At 47.1% G+C, this 27,837-nt stretch overlaps 1 protein-coding gene across 7 annotated transcripts in view; it reads left to right on the top strand.

The window, feature by feature from the left end:
* The window catches only part of LOC144682545 (stromal interaction molecule 1-like), a 158,087-nt gene that overhangs the window by 73,114 nt on the left and 57,136 nt on the right, over positions 1-27,837 (top strand). For all 7 annotated transcript variants that reach the window (XM_078544976.1, XM_078544974.1, XM_078544972.1 and 4 more), the window contains exons 2-4: positions 2,458-2,588; positions 11,461-11,575; positions 14,783-14,894. In XM_078544976.1, coding sequence (XP_078401102.1) covers positions 2,458-2,588; positions 11,461-11,575; positions 14,783-14,894 — 358 coding nt within the window. The remainder of the gene's footprint in view (positions 1-2,457; positions 2,589-11,460; positions 11,576-14,782; positions 14,895-27,837) is intronic.

Here is a 27,837-nt window from a genome sequence, read left to right as displayed (position 1 = left end):
ACTATTCATCCTTGGGATGTGGGCATTGCTGGTAAGGCTGACATTTATTACTCATCCCTAGCTTGCCCTGAGCAGTTTGATACAATTGAATGGCTTTGCAAGAGTGGGTAAGAGTTTAACCACATTGGTTAATGTGGATTTGGGAGCCTTCCAGGAGTCAGACTGGGGCAATGCCTGCTTTCCTTCCCTAAAGAACATGAGTTTGGATTTTTAACTACAATTGGACAGTTTTTATTTCCAGTATTTTAAAACTAAATTCAAATTTTAAAAGTCCCATGGTGGGATTTGAACTTGTGTTCTCTAGATTCCTAGTCCAGTAATGTAGTCCACTTCACTACTGTACCTGTAAATTTGAATCAAAACAATCAATCACTTGCTGGACTTGGACAAGAAGTATAGAGTAAGTAAAATCACCAAACACTTCCACTTAAAAAACTAACCCCAAAAGGGGGTGTTTGTGGGCTACATATTACTGCTCTGCCCTGTCCCTCTGTTATTCCAAGTTAAAGCAGTTTATTCAGAGCTTGTATAAAGTGCTTATATCATGAGATGCAGAATAAAGATGCATTCTAACCATTGAGGCAAGTACCTTTCTTCACTGATGCTCTTCCCTCCTTGCACCCCCCAATTAAAAAGCTGATCTTTCTTTGCTCCATTTCCCCACTTGAACCTAAAAAGCTGGTGTTCTCTAATCAAGGAAGGGATTCTGAGTCAGTCCTGTAGGTAGGCACCTGTCTAGTTGATTTGAGACAGTTGTTCAAGTCTCATCTTACCCCACCAGTGCTGCACGGAACTGTGCTGTAGCTCAATTCAGAGGTATTCGGAGGATTCTACTCAGAACTCGGTTGCAGCAGGGGACTCCCAGGTGTGGAAATGTTTCAGGCATGTCCTCAGAGCATCACTCAAGAGGTATAACCTCCCCGTCGACTCATGGGAGACCCTGGCTTGTGGTGACCAAATGGAGAAGGCTCATTCGAAAAGGAAGCAAACATATCGAGGGGCTTCGTCGGGAATGTTCAGAGGTCAAATTAAGGAGTTGGAGGGAGCGCACAAGCCTCAACAACCCATCTGCCCAATCCTTCTGCAGAGTCTGCAGATCGTGCTTTGAACTTATCAGCCATCTCAGAACCCATTGAACCAGAGTGGAAGCAAGTCATCCTCGATGATTTGTGGTTATTCATTTTGGTAGAAAGAGCATGGAGAGACAGAATAATATAGGAGGTACAACTCTAAAAGGAGCAGAGGGACCTGGGTGTATATGTACATAAGTCATTGAAGGTGGCAGAACAGGTTGAGACAGTGGCTAATAAAGCATACAGTACCCTGGGTGTTATTAGTGCATAGAATGCAAGAGCAAGGAGGTTATGTTGAACTTGTTTAAGACACTAGTTGAGCCTCAGCTGGAGTATGGCATGCAGTTCTGGGCACTGCACTTTAGGAAGGATGTGAAGGCATTGCAGAGACTGTAGAAAAGATGCATGAGAATGGTTCCAGGGATGAGGAACTTCAGCTATGAAGGTAGATTGGAGAAGTTAGGACTGTTTTCTTTAGAGAAAAGGAGGCTGAGAGGAGATTTGATAGAGGTATTCAAAATTATGAAAGGTCTGGACAGAGATGGGGAAAAACTGTACCCACTCTTGAAAGGATTGAGAATGAGAATCACAGAATTTTTATAGTGCAGAAGTAGACCATTCGGCCCATCGAGTCTGCACAGGCTCACTGAAAGAGCATTCTACCAAGCCCCACTCCCCTGCCTTATTCCTGTAACCTTGCACGTTCTTTCTTTTCAGATAGCAATCCAATTCCCTTTTGAATACCTCAATCAAATCTGCCTCTGCAACCCTCTCGGGAAGTTCGTTCTGAACTTCAGCCGCCCTCTGGGTGAAAAATATTTTCCTCACATTACTGTTGCTCCTTTTGCCAAGTATTTTGAATCTGTGCCCTCTAGTTCTTGATGCTGAAATCCTGGTGACTGGACTATGTAGACAGGCCTTCATTAAAAGGCTATATTTTGCAACCACAGAGCATCTGAAGCCTTTTAATTTGGTTCCTGGCCCAGCTCTCTCATTCTATGCCACTGCACAGCCTGCAGTGTAGTGAGTATCTGGTTCTAATACTGCAAACACTTAGCTGCCAGGGATTATGATGTATAATGTCACCCTGCCCTTTACATTCTTATTTCAGAAGTGCTTGCTGCAGGAGAGGAAAGAATTATTCCAGACACTTTTTCAAAGCAGGCAGGGCCGACATCTGTAGAGGGCTCAGGTATCAATTCCGAGGGTTTCTTAATGAGTTTGGAGGTAATGCAGGCAAAACGGCCTCTTCATAAACCACTGTTGTGTGTGCGCACCCCAGCGACGGGGGTTAATGTTGATGGATTTTGTTGCATGCATTTTCCTCAGAGAGCGCTGCTGGAATTGTGATTGGTTCCCAATCTAATTTTGTCCCTTCCTTCAGACCTTTGCAGGATTGATGAAGCCTCGTGCCACATTGAGGAGGAGGTGCTCCGCTTTGAAGCCATTATGAGTATTCACAAACAGATGGATGACGATGCCAATGGAAACGTAGACGTGGAGGAGAGTGATGAGGTCAGTAAGAGTGCAATTGCAACTGTCAACACTCAAACATTCACAATTCAAATTCGACCCTTGCCCATGCTGGCATGGCAAAAAAGTAGCAAGACCACAAGTGCCAGTAAAGAATACAAAAAGAATCTAGGAGATGATGCTACTATTGTCTAACTTGCTTCCCTGTGGATTAGCTGTCCTTTATCTGTGTTTTGAAAGGTTAATAATAGGCATTTTAAAAGTTTTTATATGGTTTAATCTAATGATCCTCCTTCATTGAGCGTGACTTCAGTTTTTATTTTGAAGATTAGTGGGACTGTTGCAAACATCATGTTGTCAGCTCTGCCAATACTCTGTTTCTCTGTTTCTGACCTGATCACTGGTGACAATGTATGGTAACACCTAAGGAGCAGGGGTGCTAGCTACAAATCTCCCTCTTGCAACACTGATTGCACGTGTTGTATTGGTACAATTGTGTGTTGTGGTCTGCTGTTTCAGAGCAATTTAGTTTCAGAATGGCAAGTTCCAGGGGCAGCGTTGGTGGGGATGGGTCCCCCTCTTTGGCATTGGGGTGGGTTCTTCAAGTAGATGGGTAGACTCTTCACTCCTGTGTCGATCAGAATAAGAGATAATCTAACCATCTCTCCTTGACGTTCAATGGCATTCTCATCACTTAACCCCCCACTATCTACAGCCTGGGGTTTACCATTGACCAGAAGCTGAAATGGACCAGCTGTATATAAACACTGTGACTACAAGAGCAGGTCAGAGGCTGGGAATCCTGTGGAGAGTAACTCACTTCCTGACTCCCCAAAGCCAGTCCACCATCTACAAGGCACAAGTCAGGAGTGTGATGGAATACTCCCCACTTGCCTGGATGAGTGCAGCTCCAACAACACTCAAGAAGCTCAACACCATCCAAGACAAAGTAGCCCATTTGATTGCCACCCCGTTCACTCCCTTCACCAGCAAGGCACAATGGCAGCAGTGTGTACCATCTACAAGATGCACTGCAGCAACTTGTCAAGGGTCCTTCAACAGCACCTTCCAAACTCATGACCTCTACCGCCTAGGGCAGCAGACGCATGGGAACACCACAACCTGGAAGTTCCCCTCCAAGCCACTCACCACCCTGACTTGGAAATATATTGCTGTTCCTTCAGTGTCGCTGGGTCAAAATCCTGGAACTCCCTCCCTAACAGCACTGTGGGTGTACCTACACCACATGGACTGCAGCGGTTCAAGAAGGCAGCTCACCACCACCACCTCAAGGGCAATTAGGGATGAACGATAAATGTTGGCCTAGCCATAGACACCCACATCCCACAAAAAAATGAAAAATCACAAGAAGCATGTAATTAAAAAGTAAATGTTGGAAAAACTCAGGTCTGACAGCATCTGTGGAGAGAGAAACAGTTAATGTTTCGAGTCCGTATGACTTCTTCAGAGCATGTGTTAGGATTGTTACTACCAGGAGGCATTTGACATTCCATTTGTCACTTGTTAGAGGATCATCAGGTGAACTATCTCTATTTGCAAAGACCCAAATGAGAGGTGACCTGTTCTGACAAAAAAATGTAAACGGATTAATCGACTGTAATGTCTGTGAATTTTGTTTTGTCACAGTGAACGTAACACACTGAAACTGTAACAGATGATGCTGGAAATAAATCCAGGTCCATCGCTGTGTTAAAAAGAGAGGGAGTGGAACAGCCAGGCTCAGTTGGTACTGTATCCTCTGTTGGTAGGAAGCTTGTGGATTCAAGCCTGTTCCCAATTATTTGAGGACATATTCCAGGTCAACACTGGTGCTATGCTGAGGGAGGACTGCACTGTTGGAGGGATAGGACTGATGGAGCGCTGCCTGCCTGTATGTCTCCCTCAGTTTCCGCCCTCCCTACCCTGTGTCTATCTTTCCCCCTACCCCGCCACAGTCTCTCCTCCCCCATCCCTCCTCCGCCCAACCTCCCTCTGTTTCTCCATTTCCCTCCCCTTTACCATCTCTCCTCTCCCCCCACCGTCTCTCGTTCCCCCCCCACCACCTCTCATTCCCCCACCGTCTCTCGTTTCCCCCCCCCCCACCATCTCTCATTCCCCCACCGTCTCTCGTTTCCCCCCCGCCCCACCATCTCTCATTCCTCCACCGTCTCTCGTTCCTCCCCCCCACCGTCTCTCGTTCCTCCCCCCCACCGTCTCTCGTTCCCCCCTCCACCGTCTCTCATTCCTCCCCCCTCCACCGTCTCTCGTTCCTCCCCCCCACCGTCTCTCGTTCCTTCCCCCCCCACCGTCTCTCGTTCCTTCCCCCCCCACCGTCTCTCGTTCCTCCCCCCCCACCGTCTCTCGTTCCTCCCTCCCCACCGTCTCTCGTTCCTCCCTCCCCACCGTCTCTCGTTCCTCCCTCCCCACCGTCTCTCGTTCCTCCCCCCCCGACCGTCTCTCATTCCTTCCCCCCCACCGTTTCTCGTTCCTCCCCCCCCACCGTCTCTCGTTCCTCCCCTCACCGTCTCTCGTTCCTCCCCCCCCACCGTCTCTCGTTCCCCCCCCCACCGTCTCTCGTTCCTCCCCCCCCCCACCGTCTCTCGTTCCTCCCCCCCACCATCTCTCGTTCCCCCCTCCACCCCTGTGTCTGGTTCTCCCCCCCCCCTTGCTGTTTCTGGTCCATCCGTTCCCCCCCCCGACCCCAGTCTCTGGTTCCACCCCCCTTGTCTCTGTTCCCGCCCCACCGTCTCTCGTTTCCCCCCGTCTCTCCCACCTCCCTGTCTCTCCTTCCCTGCCCCTATCTCACCTCCTCCTCCCATCTCCCATCCCCTTCCTACATTCGCCGCTGCTCCTCCCCGTCTCTCCACCTTCTCCCCCGTCTCCACCTTCTCCCCGTCTCCACCTCCTGCCCATCTCACCCCCTCCCCGTGCCCTGCCACCCCTCCCCCACACCCTGTCACCCCCTCTCCCTCCCCCCCCCACCCTGTCACCCCCTCTCCCTCCCCCCCACCCTGCCACCCCCTCTCCCTCCCCCCCACCCTGCCACCCCCTCTCTCTCCCCCCCACCCTGCCACCCCCTCTCCCACCCCCACGCCCTGCCACCCCCTCTCCCACCCCCACGCCCTGCCACCCCCTCTCCCTCCCCCCCGCCCTGCCACCCCCTCTCCCTCCCCCCCGCCCTGTCACCCCCTCTCCCTCCCCCCCACCCTGCCACCCCCTCTCCCTCCCCCCCACCCTGTCACCCCCTCTCCCTCCCCCCCACCCTGTCACCCCCTCTCCCTCCCCCCCACCCTGCCACCCCCTCTCCCTCCCCCCCACCCTGCCACCCCCTCTCCCTCCCCCCCACCCTGCCACCCCCTCTCCCTCCCCCCCACCCTGCCACCCCCTCTCCCTCCCCCCCACCCTGCCAGCCCCTCTCCCTCCCCCCCACCCTGCCACCCCCTCTCTCTCCCCCCACACCCTGCCACCCCCTCTCTCTCCCCCCCACCCTGCCACCCCCTCTCCCCCCACACCCTGCCACCCCCTCTCTCTCCCCCCACACCCTGCCACCCCCTCTCCCTCCCCCCCCGCACCCTGCCACCCCCTCTCTCTCCCTCGGGCACGCTAGCTCTCTCTCTGTCTCTCTCTCGTTCTCAAGTCTGCAACACAAGTTGCTGAACTGCTGTGTGGCGGTCACCCTGTGCTGTGACCAGGGAAAGTCAGTGTCAATGTAGGGAGGACCTTTTGTGTTGGACGTCTTGTGCTGATTGCCTCAGATATGGCCCACAGCAGCTGCTGACAGGGTTTGATGTTACTGTAATTGTGATTCTGTAGAACCTTTCAGCTTGTGACAGCTCAACAATGATTTGCAACCTTGTGAAATAGCACTTCTATTGTTTGTTTACAAGCCTCGTTGCTTCTTGATGCCATTTTCAGGTGCAGGATAATTGTAAAAGGAGTGAATGTTACCGGGAGTTTAGCAGGAGGCAATGATCTATTCTCTCCTGCTTAGCAACTATACAGACCATTCTGTGGAGTTTTTGTGTGTTGGCTTGGCTTCCAATTGAAATGAAGTTTAATCATGTTTTCCATTCTGAGGTTAGGAGAGAAGGAGAGGGTGCGGCAGAGATGGAAGAGAGTAGAGGACTGGGAGGGAGGGAGGAGAGAAGGGGCTTTGAACATAGTGTTGAGAATGTTTAAAAAGCCCTATGTTTTGTGACTTTTTTGCTTTAACTTATTGTATTCTTCAAACTGTTCTGTGCAAAATAATTATTTTTAAGTGCAGTGACCATTACTTAGTGAAAAATGGCAACCATTTTGTGAGGCTCCACAAAGAGTAGTGTGCAGCCAGTTAATCTGTTTTTGATTGAGGAAGGAGTATTGACCGAGGGAACTCACTGAATCACTGGAACAAACAGATTGCACCATTGGTTTAAAATCTTGACTGAAGGGAAGCACTTCTGATGGTGCTGCATCCCTACACTGGGGCATCAACCCAGGTGAAACGGTGGTGGTGGTAATACTACTGGGTTAGTAATCCAAAGGCCCATGCTAAAGCTCTGGGTTCAAACCCCACCTCAGCTGGTGGAATTTCAATTCAATTAATTAATAAAAACTGGAATTGAAAGCTAGTCCCAGTCATGGTGACCATGAAACTATCATCAGTTATTGGAAAAACTATTCACTAAGGAAGGGAATCTGCTATCCTTACCCAGTCTGGTCTGCATGTGACTCCAGATCAACAGCAATGTAGTTGACTCTTCGTTGCTCATAAGGGCAATTAGAAATGGGCAACAAATTCTAGTGACACCTGCATTCCATGAAATAATTAATAAGAAGATTAGTGCTGCAGTGGAAGTTCATCTCCCAGAACTGATTCCCATTGTGGACTGGTGCCTTATCCTGGCTTGGAAATAGAGTCCTGCCTCCTGACTCTGTCAGCCTGGCTCAGTGTGTACCAGCCTCACCTCAGACTCGAGCTCCAGGCTGATACTGCCAGTGCTGGTACTGAGAGAGCTGCACTGTTGGAGGCGCTGTCTTCCGGATGAGACTTCAGACTGAGGCCCCATTGACCTTTTCTTTCATTCACGGAATGTGGGTGTCGCTAGCTGGGCCAGCATTTATTGCCCATCCCTAGTTGCCCTTGAGAAGGTGGTGGTGAGTTGCCTCCTTGAACTGCTCAGTCCAGGTACACCCACGGTGCTGTTAGGGAGGGAGTTCCAGGATTTTGACCCAGCGACAGTGAAGGAACGGCGATATATTTCTAAGTCAGGATGGTGAGTGGCTTGGAGGGGAACTTCCAGGTGGTGTGTTCCCATCTATCTGCTGCCCTTGTCCTTCTAGATGGTAAAGGGTTTGAAAGGTGCTGTCTAAGGAGCCTTGGTGAGTCACTGCAATGTACCTTGTAGATGGTCCACACTGCTGCCACTGTGCGTCAGTGGTGGAGGGAGTGAATGTTTGTGAGTGTGGCACCAATCAAGCGGGGCTGCTTTGTCCTGGATGGTGTCAAAGCTTCGAGTGTTGTAGGAGCTGCACTCATCCAGGCAAGTGGGGAGTATTCGGTCACACTCCTGACTTGAGACTTGTAGATGGCGAGCAGGCTTTGGGAACTCAGGAGGCCAATTACTCTCTGCAGAATTCCTAGCCTCTAACATGCTCTTGTAGCCACAGTATTTATATGGCTGGTCCAGTTCAGTTAATGGTCAATGATAACCCTCAGGATGTTGATAGTGAGGGATTCAGTGATGGTAATGCCATTGAATGTCAAGGGGTGATGGTTAGGTTCTCTCTTGTTGGAGATGGCCATTGCCTGGCACTTGTGTGGTGCAAATGTTACTTGCCACTTGTCAGCCCAAGCCTGGATATTGTCCAGGTCTTGCTGCATTTGGACATGGACTACTTCAGTATGCAAGGAGTTGTGAATGGTGCTGAGCATTGTACAATCATCAGTGAACTTCCCCATTTCTGATCTTATGATGGAAGGAAGGTCATTGATGACCTTCAGTACTGGTAGGGACAGGACTGGCACTGTGTAACACTGGGGTACAGTACTGGTGGGGACAGGTCTGTCACTTTAACACTGGGGTACAATACTGATGGGGACAGGTCTATCACTTTATAATATGGGGGTACAGTACTGGTGGGGATAGGTTTGTCACTATATAACACTGGGGTACACTACTGGTGGGGACAGGACTGTCACTGTATAACACTGGGGTACAGTACTGGTGGGGACAGGATTGTCACTGTATAACACTGGGGTACAGTACTGGTGGGGACGGGTCTGTCACTATAACACTGGGGTACAGTACTGGTGGGGACAGGATTGTCACTGTATAACACTGGGGTACAGTACTGGTGGGGACGGGTCTGTCACTATAACACTGGGGTACAGTACTGGTGGGGACGGGTCTGTCACTATAACACTGGGGTACAGTACTGGTGGGGACAGGTCTGTCACTATAACACTGGGGTACAGTACTGGTGGGGACAGGTCTGTCACTGTAAAACACGGGTACAGTACTGGTGGGGACAGGTCTGGCACTGCATGACACATGGGGATGCAGTACTGGTGGAGACAGGTCTGGCACTGCATAAGACATGGGGTTGCAGTACTGGTGGAGACAGGTCTGTCACTGCATAACACATGGGGATGCAGTACTGGTGGAGACAGGTCTGGCACTGTATAACACATGGGGATGCAGTACTGGTGGAGACAGGTCTAGCACTGTATAACACATGGGGATGCAGTACTGGTGGAGACAGGTCTGGCACTGTATAACACATGGGGATGCAGTACTGGCGGAGACAGGTCTGGCACTGTATAACACATGGGGATGCAGTACTGGTGGAGACAGGTCTGGCACTGTATAACACATGGGGATGCAGTATTGGTGGAGACAGGTCTGGCACTGTATAACACATGGGGATGCAGTACTGGTGGAGACAGGTCTGGCACTGTATAACACATGGGGATGCAGTACTGGTGGAGACAGGTCTGGCACTGTATAACACATGGGGATGCAGTACTGGTGGAGACAGGTCTGGCACTGTATAACACATGGGGATGCAGTACTGGTGGAGACAGGTCTGGCACTGTATAACACATGGGGATGCAGTACTGGTGGATACAAATGAAAACTGAATCCCAACAAATACATTGTAGTTCAGACCAGATCCATGGAGATGCTAAAGTCAGCCGGTCATCAGTTGAGTTCTGCTGGGTGCAAGCTTGTTACTGGCGGTAGAACGGTGAATACTTTTGAGATGAATTCAGGTAATCTTATATGACGCATAATGGAACATTTACTGCCTTAAGTGAAGCTTTTCCTGTAGTTTACTGATTCCAAAATAGCTGGTGAAGCAATGCAGATTATAAGCATGAAAGTCTTAGTAATTCTGCCCCTGCTTGTGGTGAGTTTTCACTCTGAGCATTGACATTATTGTGCAGCACAGGAGGCCAGGCAGGCACCATACAAATACATTCGCTGAGTATTCAGTTGTGTTGGGATGTGTATGTGGTTACAACCTGCCTTGTCCCTCTCCTGTTTTATTGCACAGCTGCAATTTTTGGTGCTCTGGAGGTTTCTCCCTTTTTCACTGACTCTTGTACCAAAGAAAGCACCTCTGCCTCCTGGGAGATGGGAAGATGTCTTTACAGAAGGTTGGCAGATTTGATCACAGTTCAAGCGGAGACCAGAACACATTTTGAGGGAAGCTACATAAACATTTAAACCACAAGGAGAGTGGAGTCAGTTTTTGAATGTTTAATCAAAGAGCAGGCACAGAGCCAAAGGCTATCGACTTCCTCGTGCTGTCTGTTGTTCCTCTAAACCTTCCAAAGCCTTGTTCCATCCCCTCCTCCTTCGTGCTACATCCTCACTGGTGAAGCCAAGTTATCTTTCCTACCTCAGTGTTTCCTAATCCTCCAGCCCTTGGAAGTCCTCCAGACTATTACTAAATCCCTGATTCAGTGTGTATCTGCTGACCCATCAGCACACTTCCTTTAGTAAATAGTTGGTATGGTTCCTAGAATTGGCTTTGTGTTTAGGAAAATCTCATATCTGTTTCTATCTCTAAGACTAGTTCATTTGTGTTGTTCTTAAAAAAATCACCAAATCGTGTTCGGACTTGAGCGTGGAATTGGGTTTCAGATACGCACATCTTGCCACAGGGCTTTATCAACGAATGCCAATCAGTGGCTTTATACCCTTGATGGATAATGATTGAAAACCCTGGCAGATTTGTGCATCTTCCTAGCCTGAGCGGGAGCTGAGTTCCTTTATCATGCACTAGCTTCTGTCCAAGCTGAGATCAGGCTAAATTTCAACGTCCTGGGGATCCATTGTAACACCGCTGACTTGTCTCATTTATTGTTCTGTGAGATAGAGCCATTTATGTCAGTGAACCGTTGGGGGAAGAGATTGGCAAAACTTCAGTCTCATTTTTGACCATATATTCATCCAGCAAGTTCCAAAAGGAGTTGATGAGCAGGTACAGTGCCTCAAAACCAGCAACCTCGGGACTGGGGCCATGGGCGATTCGGGTCAAGGGTCGCTTAGGGCATGGGAATAGACTGGCATACGAAGGGGGTAACTAGTCAGGAGCCACACCGTACCAATGCAGCACCTAGCTGAATTGTCCAGGTAAGTTTTTATTTTTTATTTTACTCAGTTAAAATTGATGGATGGTGCATTCTTAAAAAAAAGGCCTGTTTTTCAGACGGCTTCAGTTTTTGGTATAGCTGGATTTGAGACACTGTACTGTACCTGTGGGAGGGGAGAGGTCAGCCGCCTAGGAGACTGGCCACAGGGCATACATAGCTTTTAAAGTGAGGTCGGTGGTCAATGCTGTCACAAGGCATTAAGCTGACACAAATCTGGACAAGTGACTGTCTCTAGCTCTGTTAATGTCATTGTTTTTTTTAATCTGGTAGTTTTTGAGAGAAGATCTGAACTACCAAGATGCAGCAGCGAAGCATAGCACGTTTCACGGAGGGGACAAGTTGATCAGTGTGGAGGACCTGTGGAAATCATGGAAAAGCTCTGAAGGTAAATACAGGCATGCATTGGTGGAGAATTTGTCCTCCTGTGCTCTGTAGAGAGGTCAGGTACTAGGCCCCATTATCCTATTATAGACTTGGCAGCAGCTAGAGTGCAGGGACAGATGCACACCAAGCGTCCTTAACTTCACCGCATTGTGTATTTCCTTGAATAAAGACGTGTGACTATATTACTGTATCAAACATTCACAGGTCAGATTCATCTAAATTAACACAGTGTATACCAGATCATCTATGTTGTACGCTCAGATAACAACATTATCGCGTTGAACACTCTCATGTCAGGTATATACAGAACCCCTACGTTATCACAGTAAACACCCCCCAGATCAGATATATACAGAACCTGTTCATTATCACATTGAACACCCCCAGATCAGATATATACAGAACCCCTACGTTATCACATTGAACACCCCCAGGTCAGATATATACAGAACCTGTTCATTATCACATTGACCACCCCCAGGTCAGATATATACAGAACCTGTTCATTATCACATTGAACACCCCCAGATCAGATATATACAGAACCCCTACGTTATCACATTGAACACCCCCAGGTCAGATATATACAGAACCTGTTCATTATCACATTGAACACCCCCAGATCAGATATATACAGAACCCCTACGTTATCACATTGAACACCCCCAGGTCAGATATATACAGAACCTGTTCATTATCACATTGACCACCCCCAGGTCAGATATATACAGAACCTGTTCATTATCACATTGAACACCCCCAGATCAGATATATACAGAACCCCTACATTATCACATTGACCATCCCCAGGTCAGATATATACAGAACCCCTACATTATCACATTAAACACCCCAGGTCAGATATATACAGAACCCCTACATTATCACATTGACCATCCCCAGGTCAGATATATACAGAACCCCTACATTATCACATTGACCATCCCCAGGTCAGATATATACAGAACCCCTACATTATCACATTGACCATCCCCAGGTCAGATATATACAGAACCCCTACATTATCACATTGACCATCCCCAGGTCATATATATACAGAACCCCTACATTATCACAATAAACACCCCCAGGTCAGATATATACAGAACCCCTACATTATCACAATAAACACCCCCAGGTCAGATATATACAGAATCCCTACATTATCATATTGACCACCCCCAGGTCAGATATATACAGAACCCCTACATTATCACATTGAACACCTCCAGATCAGATATATACAGAACCCCTACATTATCACATTAAACACCCCCAGGTCAGATATATACAGAACCCCTACATTATCACATTAAACACCCCCAGGTCAGATATATACAGAACCCCTACATTATCACAATAAACACCCCCAGGTCAGATATATACAGAACCCCTACATTATCACATTGAACACCCCCAGGTCAGATATATACAGAACCCCTACATTATCACATTGACCACCCCCAGGTCAGATATATACAGAACCCCTACATTATCACATTGACCACCCCCAGGTCAGATATATACAGAACCCCTACATTATCACAATAAACACCCCCAGGTCAGATATATACAGAACCCCTACATTATCACATTGACCACCCCCAGGTCAGATATATATGGAACCTCTACATTACCACATTGACCACCCCCAGCTCAGATATATACAGAACCCCTACATTATCACATTGACCACCCCCAGGTCAGATATATACAGAACCCCTACATTATCACAATAAACACCCCCAGGTCAGATATATACAGAACCCCTACATTATCACATTGACCACCCCCAGGTCAGATATATATAGAACCTCTACATTATCACATTGAACATTCCCAGGTCAGGTATGTATTAAATTTTGCTTTGCTACTCAATGACTGAAAGTTACTGTTTCTCTCGTATGATCCAATTATTTAAAAGGATCAATGGGGCGCTATGTTTATTATGCTGTAGATCTCCCTGTTCTGGTCAGTTATTGAAGAGCTCCCCCCAGTACAGTGGACTCGCCCTGCTATTAGATCCATATCTGTCTGCAGTTAATCTCAAACACAAATTAATTACTGAGTGTCAGTCTGTGATGTGAAGCTATGGTCAGTAGGAACTGGGTTGTGACTGTTCCATTGCATTGAAGTTATGATTGTTCACACTAGTCAACAAGATATCAAGAACATATAAGAAAAGAAATAGGAGCAGGAGTAGGCCATTTGGTCCCTCAAGCCTGCCCCGCTATACAATAAGATAATGGCTGATCTGCCCCAGGCCTCAATAATACTTCATATAATCAAAATCCACGACAAGGACAGTGCAGGAACCAACAGTACCACTATCAGCGAGTAGAGACATTTAGACCCAGCTGAAGGTTAATCCTGTCTTTATTTGTTTTCCTCTCTGCTCCTCTCCAGGTGAATGTTGCTGAGTTTCAGTTCCAAGCTTATTTGGAAAAGGCCAATCTCCATTGGTGAGCTGAGGTGGATTGTTGAACCACAGTAGGAATAACCTCCCTGCATTCTCACTGCTGTCCATGCAAATGCTTTTCAGCACTGCTGAATGTGCTGTGATTGGGAGCGGAGCGCTTGAGTTCAGTTCAGTTATGCTAACTCAGCACAGGGATCAAACCCATAACTTTCAGATGGATGTAACTCTATGTCACAGTGTGGGGCTTGTGTGTCCAGGAGCTCTTTATAAACTTTCAGGAGTTGCTCAAGGTTTCACCCCTGCTTTCCCTCAGTTTTATTAAAATGATTATGTGCCCCCTCATTCTTCATCTCCAGACTGTATGTCAAGTTTCCTCATGACTGTGACTGATCTCAATCCTCTGTGGGGTGGACTGCTTTCACAAGACCACGTGCAGAGAATGTGGTTTAACCTTCTCCTCCTCCTTCAGCTCTGGGTGCAGAGTTCATGAGCTGTGGCCTGAGTTTTCAATCTGACCATTCTGCGATCTCTGCCCATTCCCGTTAGTGGCAGTTATGCACAGGACATCCCAGTGAACCATAACCTTCGAACTGGAATGGGGTTTAATTCCATTGATCAGTCTCGCCAGTGCCTCATCACAAGCAGTGTCTGCAGCCTTTCAACTCAAAAAGTGGTGGAAGTTAGTTCAGGGAAGGATTCCCCTCCTGCTGGTTACACACAGTCTGTGCAGCTCCTCCTTGACCTGACCCTGTCAGCACCTAATCGTATCTTCCTGTTTTCTTCATGCAGTGTTTAACTGGACAGGAGAGGAGGTGATCGAGTGGCTCATCAACTATGTAGAGTTACCACAATACGAAGAGCACTTCAGAAAACTACACATAAATGGACATGATATGCCAAGGTTTGTATGTGTCAACCTCATCCAGCATGGGTCAAGTACATCTCCTCCTCACCCACACCCTCTCCCCCACCCACTATGGGTCAGATACACCCACCTCTGCACACACCCCTCTCCTCACCCACTGCGGATCAGACACAGAAATCGCCCCAATCTGCACTCAGCGCTGCCTCTTTCCTCATAGTTCCTTCAAGTATTTGTCTAACATGGATAATGGTTTTGAACAGACTAAATATGCACAGGCTAAATATGAAGAGCTGGGGCATGCACAGACTAGATGGGCCGAATGACCTCTTTTTGTGCTGCACGTCTCTCCGGAAGAAACGCCAAAATGTTAATGCAGAAACCCATGATTGTCACATTCAATAAATGGTGTGTTGTGTTTTATTCCCTAATCCAGCAAATACCTTTCTGTGGTCTTATGTTCATTGTTGCAATAGAAATCCTAACCTTGTATGTTATCTAATTAATATCCTGCTTTATCAGCTTGGCTCTTCTTTCAAGTCCCGCTCCAGAGACTAATCCAGGACTGAGGGGTTGCTGCACTTTGGGAGGGTCAGTACTGAGGGAGTGCTGTACTGTGGGAGGGTCAGTACTGAGAGAGCGCTGTACTGTGGGAGGGTCAGTACTGAGGGAGCGCTGTACTGTGGGGGGGTCAGTACTGAGGGAGCGCTGTACTGTGGGAGGGTCAGTACTGAGGGAGCGCTGTACTGTGGGAGGGTCAACTGAGGGAGTGCTGTACTGTGGGAGGGTCAGTACTGAGGGAGTGCTGTACTGTGGGAGGGTCAGTACTGAGGGAGTGCCGCACTGTCGGAGGGTCAGAACTGAGGGAGTGCCGCACCGTCGGAGAGTCAGTACTGAGGGAGTGCCGCACCGTCGAAGAGTCAGTACTGAGGGAGTGCTGCACTGTCAGAGGGTCAGTCCTGAGGGAGTGCTGCACTGTCGGAGGGTCAGTCCTGAGGGAGTGCTGCACTGTCGGAGGGTCAGTCTTCAGGGAGTGCCGCACCGTCGGAGAGTCAGTACTGAGGGAGTGCTGCACTGTCAGAGGGTCAGTACTGAGGGAGTGCCGCACCGTCGGAGAGTCAGTGCTGAGGGAGTCCTGCACTGAAGATCCCATGGCATTATTAGCTGAAGAACAGGGAGTTCTCCCAGTATCCTGGTAGCAGTCCTCTTTAGTGGGCCACATTTAAAACAGCAAGTGGTTAATTCATCTCCTTACTGTTTATGCACATGAAGAGAGCGCAAGTAGTTCAGTGTTTTACCATACTCAGATTAAGACATCATTTAAAGTAAAATTGGTTTGGATGCTGAAAAGGAAATGATCCTGCTGCTGTACTTGCTTATGGCATGTCAGAGTAATGGATTGTATGTGAAGTGCTTTAAGATGTTTGAAACACACAATAAGGAGCTCTATAAGTGCAGGGTTAGTGAAAGAAAGGCTTGCATTTATTTCTGTTGCCCCTTTCACAAACTCAGGATGTCCCTTTACAGCCAGTGAAGTACTTTTACTCACTGTTATAATGTAGGAAATGTGGCAAACAGTATGAGCACAGCAAGCTTCCTCTAAAGGCATGTCATAATGGCCAGATTTGACAATTAGTTTCCAAAGAGGAGTCAGAATGGACTTGAAACTTTAATTTTGTTTTTCTTTGCACAGATGCTGTCAGACCTGCTGAGTTTTTCCAGCATTTTTGTTTTTATATTATAATTAGTTTTATTTATTATTTAAGATTTTTTTTGTGATGTGTACATCACTGGGATGGCCAGCATTTGTTGCGCATTCCTAATTGCCCTTGAACTTTGTGGCTTGCTTGGCTTTTTCAGAGGGCAGTTAAGAGTCAACCACATTGCTGTGGATCTGGAGTCACATGTTGGCTGGACCAGAAAATGTTGGCAAATTTCCTTTCCTAAAGGACCTTAGTGAACCAGGTGGATTTTTTATTGCAGTGGCTTCATGGTCTGCATCACTGGTGCTCTCTCTTAATTCTAGATTTATTAATTTTACTTAAATTCCACCAGGTGCCTTGAAGGGGTCTGAGCCCATTAGCCTGGGCCTCTGGATTACTAATCCTTTGACCAAACCACTATGCTACCATGTCCTCAAATTTTTTTTATTCATTCACAGGATGTGGGCTTCGCTGGCTGGGCCAGTATTTATTGCCCATCCCTAGTTGCCCTTGAGAAGGTGGTGGTGAGCTCCCTTCTTGAACCGCTGCAGTCCATGTGGTGTAGGTACACCCACAGTGCTGTTAGGATGCGAGTTCCAGGATTTTGACCCAACGATAGTGAGGCTACGGTGATATATTTCCATGTCAAGATGGTGAGTGACTTGGAGGGGAACTTGCAGGTGGTGATGTTCCCGTCTATCTGCTGCCCTTGTACTTCTAGATAGTAGTGGTTGTGGGTTTGGAAGGTGCTGTCAAAGGAGCCTTGGGGAATTCCTGCAATGCGCCTTGTAGATGGTACACACTGCTGCTACTGTGCGTCGGTGGGAGTGAATGTTTGCGGATGTGGTGCCAATCAAGCAGGCTATTTTATCCTGGATGGTGTTGAGCTTCTTGAGCATTGTGGGAGCTGCACTCATCCAAGCAAATGGAGAGTATTCCATCAAACTCCTGACTCGTGCCTTGTAGATGGTGGATAGGCTCTGGGAAGTCAGGAAGTGAGTTACTTGTAGCAGGATTCCTAGCCTCTGACCTGCTCTTGTAGTCACAGTATTTATATGGCTAGTCCAGTACAGTTTCTGGTCAATGGTAACCCAGGATGTTGATAGTGGGGGATTCTCTCTTGTTGGAGATGGTCATTGCCTGGCACTTGTGTGCTGCAAATGTTACTTGCCGCTTGTCAGCCCAAGCCTGGATATTGTCCAGGTCTTGCTGCATTTGGACATGGGCTGCTTCAGTATCTGAGGAGTCGCAGATGGTGCTGAACATTGTGCAATCATCAGCGAACATCCCCACTTCTGACCTTATGATGGCAGGAAGGTCATTGATGAAGCAGCTGAAGATGGTTGGGCCTAGGACACTACCCTGAGGAACTCCTGCAGTGATGACCTGGAGCTGAAATGACTGACCTCCAACAACCACAACCATCTTCCTTTGTGCGAGTTATGACTCCAAATTAAATATTGGAATAAATATTGGACTCAGCACAGCAGGGAGAATTCTGTTTCTCTTTGAACAGTGCAGTGGAGTCTTTTACATACACCTGAGTAGATGAGGCCTCAGTTTAACATATCTTCAAAGGATAGGACCTCTGACAGTACAGCACTTTCTCAGTACTGTTGGGATTGTCAGCCTGGTTTATGTGCTCAAGTCTCTGGAGTGGGTCTTGAACCCACAACTTTCAGAGTCAGCATCTGGGGAAAGAGGGACAGAAGCTTCATGGGAGCAACTGTGCTGTGATCTGAAGTGGGATCTTTCATACTAAATTGGAGTCATACCTATAAACAGGAAGATGGTTCTGGTTGTTGGAGGTCAATCAACTCAGTTCCAGGACTTCACTTCAGGAGTTCCTCAGGGTAGTGTCCTAGGCCCAACCATCTTCAGCTGCTTCTTCAAAGACCTTCCTTCCATCATAAGGTCAGAAGTGGGGATGTTCGCTGATGATTGCACAATGTTCAACACCATTTGCGACTCCTCAGGTATTGTCCATGTCCAAATGCAGCGAGACCTGGACCATATCCAGGCTTGGGCTGACAAGCGGCATGTAACATCTGTGCCACACAAGTGCTAGGCAATGACCATCTCCAACAAGAGAGAATCTAACCATTGCCCCATGACATTCAATGGTATTACCATCACTGAATCCCCCAGTATCAACATCCTGGGGGTATCATTGACCAGAAACTGAACTGGACTAGCCATATAAATACTGTGACTACAAAGAGCAGGTCAGAGGCAGGGAACCCTGCGGTGAGTAACTCACCTCCTGACTCCCCAAAGCCTGTCCATCACCAAGGCACAAGTCAGGAGTTTGATGGAATACTCTCTGCTTGTTTGGATGAGTGCAGCTCCAACATCACTCAAGAAGTTTGACACCATCCGGTACAAAGCAGTCCACTTGATTGGCACCCCTTCCACAACTCTCTCCACCACTGACGCACAGTAGCAGCAGTGTGTACCATCTACAAGATGCACTGCAGCAACTTGCCAAGGCTCCTTAGGCAGCACCTTCCAAACCCACGACCACTACCACCTAGAAGGACAAGGGCAGCAGATAGATGGGAACACCACCACCTCAAATTTCCCCTATAAGTCACTCACCACGCTGACTTGGAAATACATCGCCGTTCCTTCACTGTCGCTGGGTCAAAATCCCGGAACTCCCCCCCCCTCCCCCCCCGCCCGCCTAACAGCACTGTGGGTGTATCTACACCACATGGACTGCAGTGGTTCAAAAAGGCAGCTCAGCACCACCCTCTCAAGGACAATTAGAGATGGGCAATAAATGCTGACCACACCCCATAAATTAATTTAAAAAAAACTAAGCAAGTGATTTTCTGGGGCAGGGATCCTGTGGAGACAGCAGGACACTCAAACAATGTGTGTGATTCCCTTGACAACAGATCCCAGTTATTGGCTGAAGGGAGTGTTGTATCAGCACTGGACAGGAGTGTCTACACATCGGGAGCGCCTGTTTATTTGCCCCCTTTGCTTCATGGAACCTGTGGCTTTTAAGGACCTGGTTGATTGGATATTGGGATAGGTGGTAAAAAAGCTTAATTAAGCATGTAGGTTTTAAGAAGCGACTTAAAGAAGAGAGAGGTGTGCAGAGGTTTAAGGAGGGAATTCCAGAGTTTGGGGTCTCGGCAGCTGAAGGCATGGCTATCAATGGTGGAGCGATGAAAATCGGGGATGAGCAGGATTCCAGAATTTTGGAGGTGGAGGTCTCCGAGAGTTGTGGGATTGGAAGAGATTGCAGAGATAGGAAGGATTGAGGCCATGAAGGGAATTGAAAACAAAGATGAAAATTTTAAGGTCAAGATATTGCTTAACTCGGTGCCAATATAGGTCAATGAGCATAGGGGTGATAGGGGAATAGGATTTGATGCAAGTAAGGACACAGGGAAGCTCAGGTTTATGGAGGGTGGCAAATTGGAGGCCAACCAGAAGAAGAACATTTGAAAGTTACATCTAGTGGTAACAAAGGCACAGACGAGGGTTTGAGCAGCAAAAGGATGGAGGCAGGGGCTGAGTTGGGTGATGATACAGAGGTGGAAATAGGCTATCTTGGTGATGGAGGATCTGGAAACTCCTCACAAATACGACTATTATTTATGTAGCTTCTTTACCAGAGTGAAGTGTCCAAATGTGCTTCATAGGATTCCAAATAAAATTCAACACCAAACCAAGTGAGATATTAAGACTAGTCACCAAAAGCTTGGTTAGAGAGATGGGTTTTGAGAAGCATCTTCAAGGAGGAAAGAGAGTTGGAGAGTTTTGGGGAGGGAATTCCAGAGCTTGGGCCCAGGCAGCGGAAGGCACAGACACCAGTGGTGGAGCATTTAAAATCGGGGATGTGCAAAAGGCCAGAATTGGAACAGCATAAACCCTCTCTCAGGATTAAATAAGACATTGAGGTTCTGAATAGCCTGGTTCAGCCTCCAACAATGGCCAGAGAGAAATGGAGTCGGTGGCTCGGTAACACAGGGTACATGTGGCAGGGACTGAAGTCAGTGGTTTCAGTTTTATTGATATTTAGTTGGAGGAAATTTTTGCCCATTCAGCGCTGTGCCAACAAGCAATCTGACAAGTTAGAGACAGTAGAGGGCTTGAGAAAGATAGTGCTGAGAGGGAACTGGGTGTTGACAGCATACATGTGGAACCTGTTGCGCTTCTGCATCATGTTGCTGAGGAGTAGAATGTAGATGAGAAATAGGGTTAAGGATTAGGATTGGCACATCTTTGTGACACTTACTGTTTTCTTCACAGAAGCACAGATCACGCAATCAGTCTTTGTTTGCATTTTTTTTATTTCAATACAGAGTTCTCGAGAACTTTCTGAAATAAGGTGGGGGAGTTGCTATCTGATGATTTTTAAAGCAAATTAATTTTATTACTTCCTTGACAGTGATGTGGGCGGTGGTTAGAGAAAGATTAAATTAATAGTGGCACCCGACACCCACTAGAGCACAAGTGGGAGATCACAAGTGCAGAATAGAGGAGTTTTTCTCACTAGTTCTAATAAATTTGAATCTTTATCTCTATTTTTATTTCATGGGATGTAGGCATTTCTGGCAAGGCCAGTGTTTATTGCCCATCCCTAATTGCCCTTGAGAAAGTGATGGTGAGCCATTCACAACTGATTGAGTTGCTAGGCCATTTCAGAGAGCAGTGACGAGTCAACCATACTGTGGGTCTGGGGTCACGTTTAGGCCAGACCAAGTAAGGACAGCAGAATTCCTTCCCTAAAGAACATTAATGAACCAGATGGGCTTTTACAACATTCGATCATAGCTTCATAGTCATCATTATTGAGACTAGCTTTCAATTCCAGACTAATTGATTGAATTGAATTTAAATGCCACTAACTACCATGGTGGGATTTGAACCTTTGCCCCTGGAGCATTAGCCTGAGCCTCTGGATTATTAGTCCAGTGACATTACCACTATGCAGTATGTCACCGTCTCCCCACCAGTATTATAACACTGCCAAATAGAGAATTTGTAATGACTCCTATAGATTGGATTACAGGTTTACTTGTGTAAAGTCAAAAATATTTAAAAGAACGTGTGTTTATTTAGCACCTGTCATTGCCTCAAGACATCCCAAAGCTTTACAGCCAGTAAAGTGCTTTGGAAGTGTAGTCACTGTTGTAATATAGGAAACATGACAGCCAATTGTCATGCGGCAAGCTTCCACAAGCACAATTGTAATAGCAACCAGTTAATCTTTCTAAGTGACTGTTGGTTGAGGAATAAGTATTGGCCCAGACAATGGAGGGAACTCCTCAGCTCTTCTTTAAGTAGTGAGGATTGGATCTTAACTACCTGAGAGGGCAGTTGGGGACGTCGTTTAACATTTCATCTGAAGATGGCACTCCTGACAGTGCAGCAAAAATAACAACAACCTGGGTTTATACAGTAGCTTTAACATAATACAACATCCCAAGGCATTTCACAGAAGCATTTTAAAACAAAATTAGACACTGAGCCACATATAAGGTGATATTAGGGCAGATGGACAAAAGCTTGGACAAAGAGGTAGATTTTAAGGAGTGCCTTGAAGGTGATAGAGAGTTGGAGAGGTTTAGGAAGGGAGTTCCAGAGCTTCAGGTTCGGGTAGCTGAAGGCACAGCCACCGTTGGTGAAGTGATAAAAATCAGGGAGGCTCAGCAGGGCAGAATTAGAGGAGTGCAGAGATCTCGGCAGGGTGGGGATGTTTGTGAGGCTGGAGGAAGTTACAGAGATAGAGGGCGGGGTAAGGCCATGGAGGGATTTGAAAACAAGAATAAGAATTTTGAAGTTAAGGCTTTGCTTTACCAAGAGCACAAGAGTGATGGGTGAATGGGATTGAGTGTGAGGAAAGACAGGGGCAGCAGAGTTTTGGATGACTTCCAACAGTGCAGCACTCCCTCAGTACTGACCCTCTGACAGTGCAGTACTCCCTCAGTACTGACCCTCTGACAGTGCAGCACTCCCTCAGTACTGACCCTCTGACAGGGCAGCACTCCCTCAGTACTGACCCTCTGACAGGGCAGCACTCCCTCAGTACTGACCCTCTGACAGGGCAGCACTCCCTCAGTACTGACCCTCCGACAGTGCAGCACTCCCTCAGCACTGACCCTCTGGGACTCATTTTTTAAAAATTCTTTCATGGGATGTGGGCATCGCTGACTGGGCCAGCATTTGTTGCCCATGCCTAACTCTCCTTGAGAAGATGCTAGTGAGCTGCCACCTTGAACCGCAGAAGTCCATGTTTAGAACTGGTTGGTATTTTATGCCTGAAAATTCTTTATCTTTTAAATGCCCCTGGCTGAGGGCACCAAGCCTATTGGATTCATTGCCTGACTTTGGATATGATGGCTGGGCAAATTACCAGCTGGATATGAATGACAGAGTCTATTTGGGACATTGGCTTTGCATTTACCCTCTTGAGAATATTAGTCATGTTGTTTTTCCATTTGAGCATCCGGATTCTTAAACCAGCCTCCTATCTCTACCCACCTTTGAACCTTATAGGCTAAATTTTAGGCTTCTTTCATTCTGGTAGTGCTGCTAGATTTGTGTTGACAACCTCTGGGTGTGGTTTAACTCCTGAACAGAAAGAGCTATCTATCTGTTTCTGCCAGAGACTGTGTGTCGTTTATCTCAGAATCATCATGCTGACAGCTTTGCTTGCCTTTGTGCATCAATTGCATCGAAAGGAAGGTATCACTTGGCTGAAGTACATATTGTGTAAATAGAACAACCCAGGCAACTGCTTCAGTTGAAACCAAATGTCCAAGAGTAAACTGAGTTCTAAAGGAGAGGAAAGGTGAGCACAGGCAACTGGCAGGGTTCTCCCCTTATTCCACAATACTCACTCGGGTCCTGGGATGTCTTAAGTAGTGCCATACAGCATTTGCATCTCAAAACCACTGTGCTCAAATTGTTTTGGTCATTGATAAACATAGCGTGATCCTGTGCACAGCACAACACTGTAAACAGTAGTGAGAACTAAACACACAAGACAGTATTCAAGTCCTTGCTCGGGGCGAGGGCAAGTCTCAACCTGTAGTCATACTGAGAGAGCAGCCCTGACATCATGCGGTCCATGCGTGTCTTACAATGTATACTCAGTCTGTGAGGTGTGGCACCTGGTCTGAGAGAACACCCCCCACCACCCTCTTCCAGGTCGCCACAAAAGGGATTGTGTCATTTGGACAGTGGAGGGGTGGGGCTGAAGATGGAGGGTAGATACCCTCTGTGTATTGTCAGCTCAGGAGATACAAGAATGAATGCTGTATAGTAACTGAGCCATAACAAAAACAGAATTACCTGGAAAATCTCAGCAGGTCTGGCAGCATTGGTGGAGAAGAAAAGAGTCGATGTTTTGAGTACACGTGACCCTTTAACAGAACTGAAGTATAGTTAGGAGAGAGGTGAAATATAAGCTGGTTTAAGGTGGGGGGCGGGGGGAGAGAAGTTGAGGGTGGGGTGGTTGTAGGGACAAGCAAGCAGTGATAGGAGCAGATAATCAAAAGATGTCACAGACAAAAGGATCAAAGAGGTGTTGAAGGTGGTGATATTATCTAAGAAAAGTGCTAATTATGAATGGATGGCAGGACACTCAAGGTACAGCTCTAGTTGGGGTGGGGTGGAAAGACTGACAAGGTATTAGTTGTAGATTTAAAAATAATGGAAATAGGTGGGAAAAGAAAAATCTATATAAATTATTGAAAAAAAAAACCAAAAGGGAGGGGGAAGAAAAGGGGTGGGGATGGGGGGAGGGGGAGTTTAAGATCTAAAGTTGTTGAATTCAATATTCAGCTCGGAAGGCTGTAAAGTGCCTAGTCGGAAGATGAGGTGCTGTTCCTCCAGTTTGCGTTGGGCTTCACTGGAACAATGCAGCAAGCCAAGGACAGACATGTGGGCAAGAGAGCAGGGTGGAGTGTTAAAATGGCAAGCGACAGGGAGGTTTGGGTCTTTCTTGTGGACAGACCGCAGGTGTTCTGCAAAGTGGTCGCCCAGTTTGCGTTTGGTCTCTCCAATGTAGAGGAGACCGCATTGGGAGCAACGAATGCAGTAGACTAAGTTAGGGGAAATGCAAGTGAAATGCTGCTTCACTTGAAAGGAGTGTTTGGGCCCTTGGACGGTGAGGAGAGAGGAAGTGAAGGGGCAGGTGTTGCATCTTCTGCGTGGGCATGGGGTGGTGCCATAGGTGGGGGTTGATGATAGACTGTCCACCAATATCCATTACAAGCCTACCGACTCCCACAGCTACCTCGACTACAGCTCCTCACACCCTGCTTCCTGTAAGGACTCCATCCCATTCTCTCAGTTCCTTCACCTCTGTCGCATCTGTTCTGATGACGCTACCTTCAAAAGCAGTTCCTCTGACATGTCCTCCTTCTTTCTTAACCGAGGTTTTCCACCCACGGTCGTTGACAGGGCCCTCAACCGTGTCCGGCCCATCTCCCGCGCATCCGCCCTCACGCCTTCTCCTCCCTCCCAGAAACATGATAGGGTCCCCCTTGTCCTCACTTATCACCCCACCAGCCTCCACATTCAAAGGATCATCCTCCGCCATTTCCACCAACTCCAGCATGATGCCACCACCAAACATATCTTCCCTTCACCCCCCCGGCGGCATTCCGTAGGGATCGTTCCCTCCGGGACACCCTGGTCCACTCCTCCATCACCCCCTACTCCTCAACCCCCACCTATGGCACCTCCCCATGCCCACGCAGAAGATGCAACACCTGCCCCTTCACTTCCTCTCTCCTCACCGTCCAAGGGCCCAAACACTCCTTTCAAGTGAAGCAGCATTTCACTTGCATTTCCCCTAACTTAGTCTACTGCATTCGTTGCTCCCAATGCGGTCTCCTCTACATTGGAGAGAGCAAACGCAAACTGGGCGACCGCTTTGCAGAACACCTGCGGTCTGTCCGCAAGAAAGACCCAAACCTCCCTGTCGCTTGCCATTTTAACACTCCACCCTGTTCTCTTGCCCACATGTCTGTCCTTGGCTTGCTGCATTGTTCCAGTGAAGCCCAACGCAAACTGGAGGAACAGCACCTCATCTTCCGACTAGGCACTTTACAGCCTTCCGAGCTGAATATTGAATTCAACAACTTTAGATCTTAAACTCCCCCTCCCAAACCCGTTTCTTCCCCCTCCCTTTAGGTTTTTTTTTTTCAATAATTTATATAGATTTTTCTTTTCCCACCTATTTCCATTATTTTTAAATCTACAACTAATACCTTGTCAGTCTTTCCACCCCACCCCCACTAGAGCTGTACCTTGAGTGTCCTGCCATCCATTCTTAATTAGCACTTTTCTTAGATAATATCACCACCTTCAACACCTCTTTGATCCTTTTGTCTGTGACATCTTTTGATTATCTGCTCTATCACTGCTTGCTTGTCCCTACAACCACCACCCCCCCCAACTTCTCTCCCCCCGCCCCCCCACCTTAAACCAGCTTATATTTCACCCCTCTCCTAACTATACTTCAGTTCTGTTGAAGGGTCATGTGGACTCGAAACGTCGACTCTTTTCTTCTCCACCGATGCTGCCAGACCTGCTGAGTTTTTCCAGGTAATCCTGTTTTTGTTTTGGATTTCCAGCATCCGCAGTAGCTTTTTGTTTGTAACTGAGCCGTGCTTGTCTGTGTTTATGTCCTTATTTCAGAGTTAGATCCAGGGAAACAACTTCTTATTTCTCGTGTTCCCCATAAATGTACTTTGTTCACTGTTGAATCACGATTCTCCTTTTATTGCCTTGACTATTTATTGCATTTAGTGACACTTTGATTAAATGTAATTTACTGAGCTTTGTGTAGTAATCTCTTTCTACACAATTAGGCATTGTGTGTATATTCAGACCCTGCTTAAAGCAGCTTCACTTCTAGTGATTCTGAGGCATGTTCATGACAAGTTCCTGGCTGTGGTTTCAGCAGTACAATTAACACTGTAATTAATCACCAGCATTTTCTTGTTAATGTCAGCCCATTCATTATCCAATTTGCTAACTCCTTAAAAAGCTTTCATTTCAGTCTTGGCTCTCATTAATGGAGAAGCCTGGGTTGGCCCCAGGCCTTGGGAAGGGTGTGAGGACTCGAGAAAAGCTCGTAAGAATTCTGTGCATAGGATGGGGAGAAGTTGTAGGATTTGCTGTTTAGTTCTGAGCTCTGAAGTTAACATGGTTCGGTGTACATTCTGTATGGATGCTCTCTGAGGGGAAAGTGGTTATAAGGCCTTGACTTGTACACTGGATTAGTACATTATCCTTCCACCCCTGGGATCTGGCTTTGACTCCAGCCCTGATTGTTGGTGGCAGTTTCCATGTCTACTGTTAAAAGCCCCAAGTGAAATCTCTTTTGGCATTTCAGTCTAGTTCATAAATGTGTGCTAAAGGCCCAAAACTGGCTGCATTTCACCAAACTAATGACTGGAAATAAAACACTGATATTGGTAAAAATGACGGTGAAGCTGTTAAATTGACTCATTAGGGACATAATCTCAGGGTAGGGTCCTAGGCCCAACCATCTTCAGCTGCTTCATCAATGACCTTCCCTCCATCATAAGGTCAGAAGTGGGGATGTTCGCAGATGATTGCACAATGTCCAGCACCATTTGCAACTCCTCAGATACTGAAGCAGCCCATGTCCAAATGCAGCAAAACCTGGACAACATTTGGGCTTGGATTTTTGCCACCGCCTCTGCATCCTAGCCAAGTGAACTAAGGCTAAAGGTAAATTCACCTCTCAAGTTGAGATCTCCTTAGTATGGGATAGGTATCAAAGCAAGGCTGCATTAACCTGACAATCTTTTATTACATGGTATAGCAGTGTGTTTACCCACTGAGCCATTAGGGAACATTGTAATCTATTGAATCTATTGATACTTACATTAGAAACCAGAAGATTAAGATTTAGGTGATTAATGAACATTAGCAAAATAAGAGGATTTAATATTACCTTGAATGTATTGCTATACAGTGTATTATGCTTAATTTAATTATGCAGAATGTATGATAGTGTAGCAGAAGTAGCATGAACTAGATTAAAGGGTACTGAAGATGCTAGCATGGACCTGAAGCTATGTGGTTTCACGTGATGATTAGTATTGTGTTAAAAATGCTTTATATGAGGAGAAAGCCAAGAGGCCTTGCCTTGTTGTCACTGCCAGTGTCACTCTTGCCTGGTCATCAGAGATGCACAAAATAGCCATTTTGATGTTGTCTTGGATGATTCTTCATTTTCCCCCTTGAGGGTAATTCCTGCTTGGCATTGGTTAGAG

The sequence above is a fragment of the Cetorhinus maximus genome, chromosome 7 (genome assembly GCF_964194155.1).
Source record: "Cetorhinus maximus chromosome 7, sCetMax3.hap1.1, whole genome shotgun sequence".
In the NCBI taxonomy this organism is placed as follows: Eukaryota; Metazoa; Chordata; class Chondrichthyes; order Lamniformes; family Cetorhinidae; genus Cetorhinus; species Cetorhinus maximus.
This window is presented reverse-complemented; position numbering and strand designations above follow the sequence as displayed.